This window comes from Sycon ciliatum, chromosome 2 (genome assembly GCF_964019385.1).
Source record: "Sycon ciliatum chromosome 2, ocSycCili1.1, whole genome shotgun sequence".
NCBI classification, from domain to species: Eukaryota; Metazoa; Porifera; class Calcarea; order Leucosolenida; family Sycettidae; genus Sycon; species Sycon ciliatum.
Window position 1 is genome coordinate 35,715,950 of NC_088644.1, and position 14,557 is coordinate 35,730,506.

A 14,557-nucleotide genomic window follows, 5' to 3' on the forward strand; every position below is an offset into this window, starting at 1 on the left:
CCCACTTTGGTCTAGACGCCTAGGCGCTATCGAGCTGCCTAATGCAAGATACAAAACCTTACCCCTAGCACTAGTAGCAGTGGTGCCTTTCTCTTCCACATGGCGCGCTGCAAACAGCATGCAGCTTCGGGAAGAGCTTCGTTTCAACTTCATCACAACCTTAGGCCGCTTAGTTTATCTGTGCTGATACCCAACCTACGCCTAGAACTGCTACATCTAGTCTGCCTCTGGCCAATGAAGGGTGGTGTTTTGTCCCGTAGCCTCCGGCACACACAAAGCAGCTGATTTGTGGAGACGTCCCGCTGTGCAACCAGTCAACTTCAGGTTACTTGCGTCAGCCACACATCAGGCTCTAGACTGAAGCAGTGCTGCCTCTTGCCAGTCTTGGCAGCGCAAGTGTTGCCGTGGAGTACTCCAGCCGAAGGAGTTGGAGACAGACTGCTCCGGACCAGCTGATCATAGCTTTCCTCGGCGCTGCATTGCTTCCCGTGCACAACGGGGAGCGTTTTGGGCGTCTGAATCGGGAGTTACGCTAACTTAGTAGGCAAACTTCCTCGATCCTCTCGGCATCCCGGCACGGAACGGCGTCAGCAGATCGCCAAGGCACAGGCGAGGATGGTTTAGCTTTCCCACGACTTCACGTCACGTAGCTCCCAGGACGCCACCTCAAACTATTCGCCCATTGAACGCTGAGCGTGCGCTTGGAAGCGCTCGGAGGGATTGTGGAATATAGGAGAGGGAGGAGGAGAAGGCAATCGGTCTTCACGATGGACCGGGTTACACTTCCTCCGATTGGGAATCCGCAAAGAAAAAAACGGGTGGATCGAAAAGGACATCGACAATGGAAGACAGTAAGTTGAGTGGCCATATGGTGTGTCGATGGTCATTTCCTGGCTAGAGTAGACCCGCCAGAGAACACGAGTCAGCCCTGCTCGCGTAAAACCCCTGAAATAGTTTACAGATGATTATCAGCACTCATGACAAGGTGAATTATTCGTGCTTCGTTGTGGCGAAGTGTCTCGGGTTGTTTCTCTTCATCCGGAATCAATAATTCATAGCCTCTGTGGCTTTTATTTGTCCGGTGAGAACTCAATGAATGAGAAGCGAACAAGTGTACCCCACTTCCCGGTGCAGCCATAGCGCTAGCGATGACAATGTTACACAAGGTATAGAATGCCGCAGGCTTCTGGAAGTCAAATATCACGCCTGACTTGGTGTGTACCCCCAGGCCTTACTCTCCGAGTTTCTTATCTCCAGAAAACCCTTTGCTGTGTTGCTGTGTTTAGGCAGTGCAGTGTAGTGAGTGGAAAGCGTGTGTATACATGTAAGCCATATTCTGGTGGAAGGTCTGAATAATTCCTGAAAAGGTTATAAAATTATGACTCTTCTTTCATCCAGATCATTGTTTGTACGTGTGGAAAAAAGATACACGTACTCCTACTTGCACTCGTTTCACCTTTCCCAGGCGGGGGCGGGGGGGGGGGGGGGATAGAATGATTTTTGTGCGAGGGCTGGAACGCTGATAGCCAGCCATGGCAGTGGGGAAAGTAAGGTTCTAAGTTGAAACTATTGGCAAAAACGTGCGATTTGAAGCAGTCTGCCCCATGCGTTGGCTAAAAGAGGCCAAGCCATTGCTTCTCACTGGGTCGTACAATGCCGCGGTCCCAGTGATCAAACAAAGCAATCTCAGGCACATGTACATGTATGTACTGACATCCTGGACCAGTGGACCAGTGGACCAGTACAATCAAACCACCATTACCATCTTAGGCAATGAAAAAGAGTACCTGGTCGTTTAAGTCGTACTATTTATTATTTTACTTGGGTATACCCAACAGGCCTATGGCTTTCTTACAGGGTGCCTAAGGAGAACTTGTAAGCAGCTAGCGCGAAAAACAGGCAGGGTATGCTGTAGAGGCCTGGCCGGGACATGAATGGGGGAAGAAAGAGACTACTGAATTTAAAAGATGGTCCAATTAGGATGAGAAAAGTTTACGTTATTCAAGCAAACTGGAAAAGTATTTCCTCCTTCTTTTCGAAATAGTGTGAATAGCGACGTGTCACGTGCTCACTGTCCAGCCCACTGGCTGAGGCTGGCGGACAATCTAAGAATATTTGGGGACACATTCAATCTCTTTTTTAACGTCCAAAATAAAATTCGGGACGACGCTTCACGCAGCTTCACTGTAACAGCAAATCGACGTTTCCTGGCGACTGGCCAACACTTGACCGACTCACGACTGCCGTCTGCAACACACGAGAAGAATGCCGCTGTCCACTCAGCAAACCTGCGTGAATGGAACACATTAAAACGCTCTATCTGAAGTGAAGAACACTGACCATCTCTTCTTTTTTTTATTTGTGGAAAATGGGAAACATTGTAATGGTACGGTAATTTCATTCTACTGTATGATATGTGCCACCTCTGATCGATGGGAGCTGTGAAACACACTCGTCTTCATGTACATAATTATGTATGTGTGGGTATGTTTGCCTCACTTTCAGGATCCTCTCAAGCTTCCGGGAATTCAAAATGGCATAATGACCAGGTCGATGCCATGCACGGGCTGTACAAAGAAAACCTGTAGTTGTCAGGTTGCGGCGAGGAGACGCCCCAGGTATGAAACTTGGCATGGCCAGAAGACCACACAGCTTCACAATGGCCAACAGTCCAAAACAACGGCAAACGACCTGCTGGCCTCGATGGGTGTCGTGTACGGCACCAAGTGCCGCTTGAAGACCCCCGCAGCTCAGCCTAAGAAGACCAGAATGCACCACCACAGGAGCAAGCCATCAAAGGGAGCTGCCGCCGCAAGTCAACCACTGAAGCTCCCTCCGATCCAGACGAATGCCAAGGTCAACCAGGATAGTCACGTTCAGCAAACGGGGCGCCCAGGAGGCTTACAGATCATGACGGGTAGTCTGCCTGATCTTCACCACTACTATTCATGGCTTAACTTCGTCGCAGACCCAGTGCAAAGCGGACCAGGGCAATTCCTGTCCGGAAGACATCCCCATTATTCCCGCCATGGAGTATACAACAGAGCTAAAAAGGTAACCTTCTGTCCTGATGTCTTTCTTCCCTGCAGAACTTAGATTACTGACGGTGTGCGTGCGCTTGTGCATGTGTGTGTGTGTGTTGTGTGTGTGTGTGTGTGTGTGTGTGTGTGTGTGTGTGTGTGTGTGTGTGTGTGTGTGTGTGTGTGTGTGTGTGTGTGTGTGTGTGTGTGTGTACATGTCCACAGCCCAATAAACTCTGCTGTACTAAGCGCTCTGCTCAGCTCAGGCTGCATCGACTGAACGTGATTCTGCACTGCCTTCTGTATAAGTAGATAGTTTTGGTATCTTGTATCCTCAGCAAGCATGCCAGGAATGCTCACCGGAGCTTTGTCTGTGCGCTGGCAGCCCCAGTACAGCCAAATAAAGATCCTTCCTAAACACCATCACCACCAAAACCACCCCCGGCAACCCCCGCCCCATCACCACCAACATCGCCGCGATCACCCCATCGGGTAAGGTTTGTGGAATAGAAATATTATCTAAAAGATGTTGCTTGCCATGCCAAGACACAGTCGATGCCAGTAAACACTGTCACGGTTTCCTGTTCTGACCTATCCATACGGTATGCTCCAGGTACACAACCGGTATCCTGGACACAGCAGCCGACTCGTACATCAACGCAGATTTTCATCCAGCTTGAGCGCACTGGATGGTGTTGATACGGAGCAAGCCATGCATGAGCAGGCCATGAGTCGCATAGCTAAGCACTACCCCAGCCGACACGGCCCGGTGGTCGACTACTCGAATCCGCTCGGCATTTCGTCGTCGGTGCTGTCAAAGGCCGACGCGGCCACGCGCCCCAACAGTGCCAGCATGGACAGCGGAATGGGCAGCAGCCTGTGCAGCAGCACTGGACTCTCATTGCACGGCGGTGCCGTGTGCGGTGCGGCGGGCGGCGGCGGCCATCGCGGCGGCGGAGCAGCCATGCCACCCGCCATTTCCAGCACGGGGTTTTCCAATGCCGCCAGCGTTGCCTCCAGCCTGCATGGTCGCATGACGCGCGACAGTGGCCTAGGAGGTAATGTATATCAAACAAGCATGTTCATATCCTCGGAACTGATCGTGTCTTCACTTTAGTCATTGTACAATTATGTCTTCCATTTTGAGTTTAGTAGAGGAGGCGCTGTATACCCGATCAACCTTCTGCGATGCGATGTACTTCTGGCATGAGATAGGCTAATCTTCGCATTCAGTAGGTGACGCACACATTTCTTACTATGTAGATGACCAAATTCACCATATAGAACATTCCCTGTACTTTGCTGGAACTGCAGTGGTCATGAGGTGCAAGTTCAACATCCTGATAGGTGTGGGCAGAACCGGATCATCTGGGTCACCCCAAGCCACTGACTCGGATGAGAAACCAAAAATACCCGATCAGGAAAGGTTCGCTAGGTACCTTCGGACCAAGTTGAAATTCACGTCCTGGTACATGCCCATACAGGCAGGTACTGTAGCGGACATGGAAATCCAGTCGATTGACCGGGGCCGGCGCCCTCAGCACGTACAGAACGCTGCGTGCAGTGCACATAACAATTAGGTTGATCCGATGCGACCAGCGGGCTGCAACGCATAAATGCATGTGTGTGTACCGCTTATCCACGGCTGCATGGCCAGCGCCCTGGGGCCGCTAGACGTGCGACCGGATTTCCATGTCCACGACAGTACATACTCAACTGGCTCACAGCTCCAACAATTCGGAACCAATTGTCGTAATTAATCACCACTGACCCGGTGACAAGGAACTTCTACTGAAGTAGCCACATCCCTGACACTAGCCTTGTCAAATATGATTCCGTCAGATTCGATATTGTAACTTGTGTTGTCTCTCTCTCTTTCTCTCTCTCTCTCCCTCTCTCTCTCTCTCTCTCTCTCTCTCTCTCTCTCTCTCTCTCTCTCTTTCTCTCTTTCTCTTTCTCTCTCTCATTCTCTCTCCCTCCTCTCTCTCTCTCTCTCTCTCTCTCTCTCTCTCTCTCTCTCTCTCTCTCTCTCTCTCTCTCTCTCTCTCTCTCTCTCTTTCTCTCTATCTATCTATTTATCTCCTTACAATCCAGAATTGGGTGTCAGCCCTACGAAGACTCGCTATGGCCAACATGCACGAACACAGCTCCCGGCTATTCCAGCAACATCGTACTCAACCAATGATAAATTGACACACCGGAACACAGTGACCTCTATCAAGACGACTGAGTTGCCCGCAATCGTTCGTCAGCTGAATGGCAACGGTGCAAATAGTCGCGCTCGTCAGGCGAAACACAGCAGACTTAAAGGCGATTTCACTGGTAAGATAATCCAACCTATGCCGTATCACATTCCATAAAGAGCGAACTATTCGAAACGAGTACACAGTGTTGTGCCGTATTTAAAGATGAACTAAATCAGGCATGGAGAGTCACTGCAACACGAAGCTCATTATCTCAGGCTCAAAACCATGCGTTGAAGCATGTTTGAGTTTTTATTTTACGGAGAAGGTATTTTCTGGGCACCATGAGTTTACAGTCAGACCTCGCTTATCCGGTCCTCTTTTATCCAGATCCCTCGCCATCGGGAAGAAAATCATTCGTTACCGATTTACGGCACATGCCATGGATACATATAGTATATGTGTTCGATTATCCGGTTCCCTCGCCTATCCGCATATTTTTGTGGGAAACGGATGTGTGCGGTTATGCGAGGTCTGACCGTACCAGTGAACTCCATCACTCCACAACTCTCTTTATCGCTTCTCTTGTTTCATTCTATAGGCCATGGTTGGCAATCACCTATATCTCTACATTATTGGCAGTTTCAACGACATGCTATGAGATATTGATAGAAGTAAATAAACAATGCGCACACAGCTGACCCAGTTCACTTGCACATCACAACCATTATGGAATCCAATCGCAAAACTTCTTCTCAAATCACAACCATAGCGAGGAAAATTCCGTTGAGACATTGAAATTGACCATGTCAAAATAGCTATCAATTTAGTATCAAACTCCGATAAAGCAGCAACGTATTGAGGCAACCTTGGTGAACATATCACCCAGTGCCATGATCTACAAATGATCCATAGTGGGGTTCAACTTCATGCATATGAAAGATTTTATCTTTTGGTTGTTGCATCATGGAGACTTGCAAAGCATGTCAGCCCAAAAGCCAGGGCATGTACAGATGTGGCCAAAGAAATTCAACCCGGCGTGAGCTGAAAGCAGCCCCAAGCATCGTGAGACTATTGCGGTGGTCGAATGGGTTTTTGGACTGTGAATGCTCTACAATCATGCACTTCATTATTGACATGGAAGCGTGGCGTTGCTTTTGACTAGTAGTGGGTCGGATTTGGCCACGACTGCAGCTCAGCTGGAAGAATGCTTGTGCTGCTTTTGTTCATGTTTGTAGAATTCCACAATTGGAGGTCACCCACAGTCATAAACCTCATGCCACTGGATGCAGACGGGAGACGCACGACAATGTCAAACCTGTACGGCAACAGCAGCAGCAACGCACATACTATGCACAGCCATGTCTTGGTGAGTTCTATTCGGCCACTCCTGGAACCTCTGCAGACACTGACGAACACGGGCTTCGGAGCTCAGTATGCACATGTCTCTATTTCGAAGAGCATGTATGCAGGCACACACTCGCAGTAACAGAGAGGTTTTGCAGAGCGAACACTCACATGATTTTCGTGTCTGGGCTCGCGAATATTTCTGCGAATGCTCGCGCGAAGTTAGTTTGTGTTTTGTATGATTTTCGCTCCAAGAAAAGTTCACGTGCAGTCGCGCGATGGCACTTGTTTGAGAAGTCGTTCTCGGAGCTTCATCCAATTGAGAATTTATTTGCTGCGAGTGGCAGCACCCTGACTCGGCCTGAGACCAGAGCTCTTTGACTACGTTGTCCATGGCCGGAGACTCGCAGACAAACAGGCTGGCCTGTGCTGTAATCCGGCGCATCAGTACCAGCAAATCAAAAAAGCCTCACTGCTGTAGCCGACTCTGAGGCGATGAGCAGGCGGGCGATCGGCCATGGTTCCGGAGATAAAGCAAAATGGGCTGCCATACAGGAAAACTAGAACCTACGGACCAAGCCAAGAGTAGATCTACTGGATTGGGAAAGATGAAGCACAAAACATCGCGTGAGAATGGTTCACCACTGGTCCGCGATCAGCGAAGATTAGTGAGAAAGTTTGTTTTGCGTTTCCTTCAACTTTCACGTTCAAAGCTGTGAACGTTCGCACAAAGGTTCGCTCTTCGTGAGGTGAGACGAAAATTCGCGCAAACGTTTGCTCTGCAAAACGTCTCTAATGTCTGAAGGGTATGGATATGTATTTGTGTACGGGTGGGGGGGGGGGGGGGTGGGGGGGGGGGGTACTACAACCGGTTGATACTACAGGTTATACCTACAGCGCTGCTGAATGAAATCCGATCATGCTTTACATGTAGTGCATGCTTTACATGTAGTGAATGCCATGCCGGCCGTTGCGTGGCCCCAGACCTGCGAACACTGGACTGTGGACTGGCTCAGGGCGCTAACTTGACTCACACGATCGGATTTCATTGAGCCGCACAGTACTTGAAGTACAGGAGTATGTAGGGTAATTGGTTTCTACTTCAGTACATTTATTAAGTCATGAGGTGGATTGATGGAGCTGTGTGTGTGTGTGTGTGTGTGTGTGTGCGTGTGCGTGTGCGTGTGCGTGTGCGTGTGCGTGTGCGTGCGCGTGCGCGTGCGCGTGCGCGTGCGCGTGCGCGTGCGCGTGCGTGTGTGTGTGTGTTGATCTAGAAGATTATAATCAACTGGAATGTATCACCAGGGTATTTCCCCCGCTTAACATCTGGACAATACCGTGCAAGTAAATTGAAAGCAGAAATTATGGCGATAGTTTCCTGCATGTGTCTTTGTGCTAACTTCAGGCACCGGCCCAACACTATAGTGCAGCTTACATGCTAGATGCGCCAATGTACATGCCACTTGAGACACAGCTTCTAAAGACATATCCACAAGGAAGACATGAAGGCACGCTCAAGAACCCAGCTGCTCTCCCAGTCCAGCAGCACTTCAACCAAGTGAGTGAGAACACCCGACAGGCACTGACCTCGTCATTGCCCTCCATACCAACTGCCAACACAGCAGCAGTGAAGCCTGAGGGAAACGTACAGCTTGACAAGCAGGGAAAGGTTGACCCGAAGCCAAGGGCAGAGCGATGCCGTTCAGCACAGGGAAGAGTGCGTGTAAAGGCAAGGAAAGAAGCTAGCATGAAGAAGAGCAAGTCGTGTATATCTGTAGTGAACATGCAGCTGGGAGGCTATGGAACACCACTCATTGTGTCGCAGAGTGGCAGGTTACCGCAATCAACAGCCACAACTGTTGACACAGAGCTGAGGTTTGTGGTGAGTTCCTCCATGCGAATTTATTATCATACTGTAGCTGACAGAAGCTATGTTTGGGCCTGAATGGGTTTTTCGTGTGAGCGTCACTTTCCATGCTTTCTGAAAGATAATATTTATGCGATAGCCTCCCCCCCCCCTCCCTTACACACAGGCACAGAAAGAAAGACACAATGTACACACACGCGCGCGCGCGCACACACACGCACACACACACACACACACACACACACACACACACACAAAAACACACACACACATATATACTGCCCACTTGCGCATCGGTACACTCTCATGCATGCACGAGAAAGTTTGGAGTCTGATTGCCGCGAGTACTGTGCGGGCCGATTGTTTGCCGCTTTTATGAACCCGGCCATTAACCAGACCTGTACGGACATGTCATCATTTGGATATCAACCTTTGCTGTACTTCTCTTAGCCTAAGTTGCCGATAGGAATTCCAAGAATATAATGAGAAAGTAATGAACGTTTTTTTTGTGTCATTTTCTTCACCACCCAGAATGATGTACACATACGCCCCATCGACCATCATCATCATCATCATCATCATCATCATCAACACCATCACCAACATCATCGTCCTCCTCAACACCAACACCAACACCAATATCAGCAGCCACGCAAGCAGCAGCAAGGTCAAAAGCAGCAGCAGCAGCAGCTGAAAGCTGCTCCCACGGACGCTCTCTCTACGGTATCCTCGCATCATTTTCTAGGAAATATCGGAACCGACCCGCAGGTGGTGGCTGCGAGAAAGCATCACCATGGCAAGCTGATGCACAACCTCAACCATCGTGCGGCCGACACTTCAGAACAACATCAGGAGCAGCAGCAGGAGAATGACCTGCCCATTCCATTCGACGAGTTGCCACCGGAGCTGCAGCAGCTGGATAGGGACTTTCTTGTGTTCCTGCTGAAAAAGGCTGAAAAGCTGCTCCTGCAGAATAGCAATCGGGATCGGAGCATGGCACGTAAGTTTAGGAAATATATATTCTCTATTATAAGCGCCGTGCTTATATTTTTTCAACACCCCTCTACCCCGTGCTTATATTGGAGACCGCGCTTATATTGGAGACCGTGCTTATATTTTTTCAACCAATACATCAATACAGAGCAAGAAGAAATACATGCTAGATATTATGCATGCAGCACTGATTTCCACAAAGACCGTGCTAGTAATAGAGACTGTGCTTATAATGTTTCGAAAGGTGCTCACAGTGTGCTAGTATTAGAGACTGCGCTAGTAATGGAGACCTGTGCTTGTAATAGAGAATATACGGTATATACAATGACATAGAGTGGACCATCATTACATAAGCTCAACATCCCAAACGCTGCATGATAGTGTCTAACATACATTATTGTTATCCATGATTCCAACCATCTTCTGAACATGGGTTTGGTATTTTTTCAGCAAAATAGCTTAGCAACAGATTTTTTCTGTGTTCTCTATTCTGTTCTCCTGTACAGTTACGCAGAATCGAGCCGCTTTCATCGACACCGTCAAGATGATACTACAAGACATGGTGCAAAGCGCCGCCGCACCACAGCAGACCAAAGCAACCAAAACCGGTGCTCACCACCTGAAGAACGAGGCAACAGCCTTGTCGTTGGCAAACATCGATGCAGCGTTGCCTGGTCAGCATGCTCCATTGCCCGACTGGCATTGGTACAACAGACTGATGGATCAGCAGCGCAAGCAGCAAGCTATCACCACCGCCAGTGCCGCTCCCACAACTAATCACGCCGACGTGCCACCCGCAGAAGCACACGACCTCAACTCCCTCAGGGTGGTGGGAAACCAGTTTGGCACGGAGGTCCTTGCAAAGAGTAGAGCGGAGCGCAGCAGACCGGAGAGGCGTAGGGGCAAGGTGAGAGAGGCTGGTGGCGACGACAGCTACGGATCCGGTACTGACTACGACAGCGATGCCACCAGTGTCTACCAAGGTGATGAAGGAGCAGCTGAGCGCTTGACGAATGGCCGCCGGATGGGAGAAACCGGAGGTGGGTTAGCGTAACATGTAGCGTTCTGTATAGTGGCCAAATTGTCCAGCTCCCCTCAGCTATCTCAAATCCCAAAATAACAGTGGACTTTCTGGAGACACCGCTACTACCCTGTACATGCCGTTGTGTGCATAAGTCGTAATCATACATGTACGTGTTGTATGATTGTGTTGCCTGGTAATCACCTATGAGTAGAACTTGGAGTCACCTGGAGGAATGAATATCTCTATCCCTAGGGTGTACATGTAACTGGTGATCATGGGTGCCTTGTCACCCGCATCATGCCTGAATCATGTATGTGTCCTGCTTGCTCGCACAGGCGATAGCGACCACTCTGGATCCACGGGAGAGAACACGACTGCCGCTGATTTCAGCGACAAGGAGTCAGTTGTCGCGCCGACAAAACATAACAATGTGCGGCTTCACTTGGAAGGCAGGACACCACCTGGGAACTCCGGCGGGCTAAGTCCAATGCCCGGGGACGACAACATCATGTTGACAAAGTCACTTCCAGCGCTGGACAAAGGTGAGCGACTAACTACATTGACACAGTACAGACGGCGCATTGTGACGTCTTGCTTGAAAAGAGGTTCATATCATACTGTGCTGATTGCAACCTTTGTGAAGCCCCTTGTGCCTGCTACACTGTATCACGAGATCATGTAATGTGTTCACGGTCCGGTTTTTTTTTACACAGGGATGTCATTTTCTGCGCTGGAGTGTCTTTCAAGGTCATACACAAAATTTCATCAATGCTGGGTGTATGTGAAATGGCAAAGAGAATAGAGTAGTCCATAATGAATTCTGATCTTAGGAGCAGGATGTGAGACCTCATGTTACAATGAGCTCAAGATTGAAAGGGAGATGCTCATATCATCTATCCCTAGTTGCCTTTGTCTTCCCCACAGTGTAGTGGCATTTGATCACAGATGGGTCTCCTGGGGTGGAAATGAATTTTGCTCCTTCTGGTATTCAAGCCCACCGTGCAACCTCATGTTTAGAAGGCCTACGTTCCAACCAATGTACAAACCACACACATCATGATTGCATGTTCCTTTGCGTCCATTATGCAGACATCAACCCTTCGGAGCTCATGGCCAAGTTCCGTAGCAACCTGGCTGACTTGGACGCTGAACGACTTCAAGTGACTGGCTCTCCAGCCTCGTTCACAATGGTGTCGCGGGCAAGCAGTGCAAACAGGTCTCGCCGAAACTCAGCAAAAGCATTGCAACCTAAGCCTCACAAAAGAGGAGTGGAGGAAAGCAACGTGCAAGATGGACGCTACAAGAACAACGCATCAACGGCGCATACCGAGGGTGCCACTCACCATGATTCCAATGACTCGGGCGTGAGCGGCTCGGACACTGCTCAAACAAGCCACACCAGAGCTGGTCAGAGAGGAGCACACGGTGCACATGATGGTGATCATGACAGCAGTGATAGTGATGGCACACAGCACGGTGGAAGCGCGCAACGACGTGGCAAGGACGCCTCATTGCAGTTTACTACGCCATCGTCCCCATCGTCACTCGATTCAAGCGGTACTGCAGGCCATAATGCGGACCGTTTTGGCAATGCGTTGCCTCATGGGATTGCAGGCAAATCAGACAGAACATTAGCTGGTGATGGAAAAGACAGAGCTGGAGAAGGCAAGGACGGCAACAGTGAACACACTGGTCAACCGAACAAACACTCTACTGATTCCAACACAGAACAATCTGGAAGAGGGGGTCCCAGCACAGCAAATGACACCTCCGGCAACGGAGAGAACACAGGCTCAGAACGTAACCATGGAAACGATTTCAGTGGTTCAACCGGAGCTGATCAGAGACATGGTGAGCAAGATGCTCTGGGAAACGGAGGAAAACTTCGAAACAATGGTCAGTATCAAAACGGAGATCCACATCAGAGGAAAGGTCGATTTCAAAACGGAGAACTTGGCGACAAATCTTTAGGTTCGGATCAGCACCCGCCCGGGACTGCACTACCCGATGGGCATGGTGCGGGAACTCATCACGATGGTAAAGGCATCCAGCAAGGCAATGCAGGTGTTGGTGGCGGTGGAGGAGCAGCAAAGGGCAACAACCGTAGGCCGCACACCGATGCGCTTTACAGAGGTGGCGAGGAAGCAAGAGGTACAGACGGGAGCGGAAACAACAGACGACATGGTGGCTCGGACAGCGAGGACCGTCAACTGCTGGTATCTGGAATGGGCAGCAGAGCTTCCAGCCGAGAGCAAATTTACAGACGGCCAAGTTCCGACTGCAGAACGGCGTCTCGTGGCTCAAGGCAGCGCCGTCGTCATCGACCAGCCGATGGGAAAGTAGTTCCTGTAATTCAAGTATTAGAAGAGGGTGATGAAGAGTTTGTGCCAACAGGAGAGGTTGACGGTGATAATGATGAAACAATTACGGTATCTTCGCCAGAAGGTGATCAAGACCTATCACCTGAGGAAAATGAAGACAAAACCCTCCTCAGTAATCCAGTACGTGACTATTTAGCCCAGAAATCCTGCCCGAATTTCGGTGCTGCCGCTGCGTCAACTGAAAAGGGCCCACGCGGGAAGGAGAGTCCCGAGCAAGTTCGACAGCGGCTCATTGCTGGTGCAATCAGTGAGAGTAAGCTGTTGGACATGTTTGGTCGCAACCGCTTCACCAGACCATACACATTCTCATACTTCCCACTATCTGATCAAGCGTATCAGCCCCCGCCTTAGATGCAGACTGAGTATACTAGAAATCAACTGACCGAAAGCTCTAAATCTCACCACCATAGATGCACACACACACACACGCGCGTGCGCACACACACACACACACACACCTGTCCTGTCCTGTCCTGAACATTGCCGTAAAACGGTCACATGTCCCCTCATACGAGGGGCCGACAGACACACGGGGTAGGTCGTTTAATACGGTACACAGCACGCTCCGCAGGCTAGCGGCCAACGAGAGTTCGGGTATACTTTGCGCAGCTGTGGAGCTGGAAACCCCTCTTTGATCGGCAGCACCTGCCACATGCGCTGCACACATACACACGCACGCACACGCACACACACACACACACACACACACACACACCTGTCCTGCCACTGCCACAAGGGTCACGTGGCACACAAACACACACAAACACACACACACACACACACTACTACTACTACTACTACTACTACTACTATGTACAGCTACCCTATCGGGCCACGCCGCTCCCAGAAGCGGGAGACAACGACAAGAAGAGAGAAGAGAAGAGAGAGAAATCGCAAAGTCAACAGAATTGGGCATGGCGTTGCACAAAAACACACACACATACACACATGCACACACACACACACACACACACACACACAACACCCCCCCCCCCCCACACACACACACACGTACACACACACACACACAGAAAATGACCAACTCCACCAAAATATCCCCCTGATCCTAAATCGGATCCCAAAGTTATAATTAAATGTTCTTCCTGTGTCCGTTCATGCGCCACTTTACTTCTTTTGAATCAAGAGAAGCTCCCTTTATCACATGATACCTGTCGGTTCTCCAAACTATGGAATTTAATTTTTTCATGATATTTCTCACAACCTGTTTCTGAAGACAAACTCCTAACTATTTATCATTCTATAGCTGCCATAAAGAAATAGCATACAACACATTTTCAGTATGACTAATGACTGCACTAGTCTGTGCACGAAGCAAGTTTTTAATTCTACTCCGAATTATAAATTTCGATCATTTCACATTCCTAGCATGATCTCTCATCAGAAATTCTTTCAGCAATCTCAGCCACTTTCTCCATTGAGGATACACGACACGTATACGTGTGTGCAGTCCTGCTGCAGAGTAGTAGAGACTAGTACTAGTTTCTTCACAGCGATCACGACTCACTTGCCCTACTGTAATGTAGCAATGCATGCTGGATTACACTCACTGCCGTGTGTAGGCTTGGGGACGACACAAAAAATATTAATAGCCGTTGGCGTTGCATCGCCCTTGGCTTGCAAGCTAAAAAAAGGAAGCAGTGCTGGACGGAGCAAGTGAAACTCTGCTGAATGCCGTCACTTGCATGCATGAACATTTTGACGATATGCATGTGTGTGTGTGC

The 14,557-nt window shown here is 49.6% G+C and overlaps 1 protein-coding gene across 1 annotated transcript; it reads left to right on the forward strand.

The window, feature by feature from the left end:
- On the forward strand, positions 1 to 13,806 carry LOC135809844 (uncharacterized). The gene is made up of 10 exons (XM_065323280.1): positions 1 to 851; positions 2,506 to 3,054; positions 3,634 to 4,078; positions 5,115 to 5,342; positions 6,442 to 6,572; positions 7,956 to 8,432; positions 8,949 to 9,417; positions 9,917 to 10,450; positions 10,770 to 10,976; positions 11,524 to 13,806. The coding sequence occupies exons 1-10, from the start codon at positions 768 to 770 to the stop codon at positions 13,164 to 13,166; spliced, it is 4,767 nt and encodes a 1,588-aa protein (XP_065179352.1). The 5' UTR covers positions 1 to 767; the 3' UTR covers positions 13,167 to 13,806.
- Positions 13,807 to 14,557: the final 751 nt, after the last annotated feature.

Coding starts and splice junctions, on each gene's coding strand:
- LOC135809844 (XM_065323280.1), top strand. CDS start 768: ATGGACCGGGTTACACTTCCTCCGATTGGGAATCCGCAAAGAAAAAAA. Junction 5,343..6,441: donor ACTTAAAGGCGATTTCACTG/GTAAGATAATCC, acceptor TCATGTTTGTAG/AATTCCACAATTGGAGGTCA. Junction 10,451..10,769: donor CCGGATGGGAGAAACCGGAG/GTGGGTTAGCGT, acceptor TTGCTCGCACAG/GCGATAGCGACCACTCTGGA.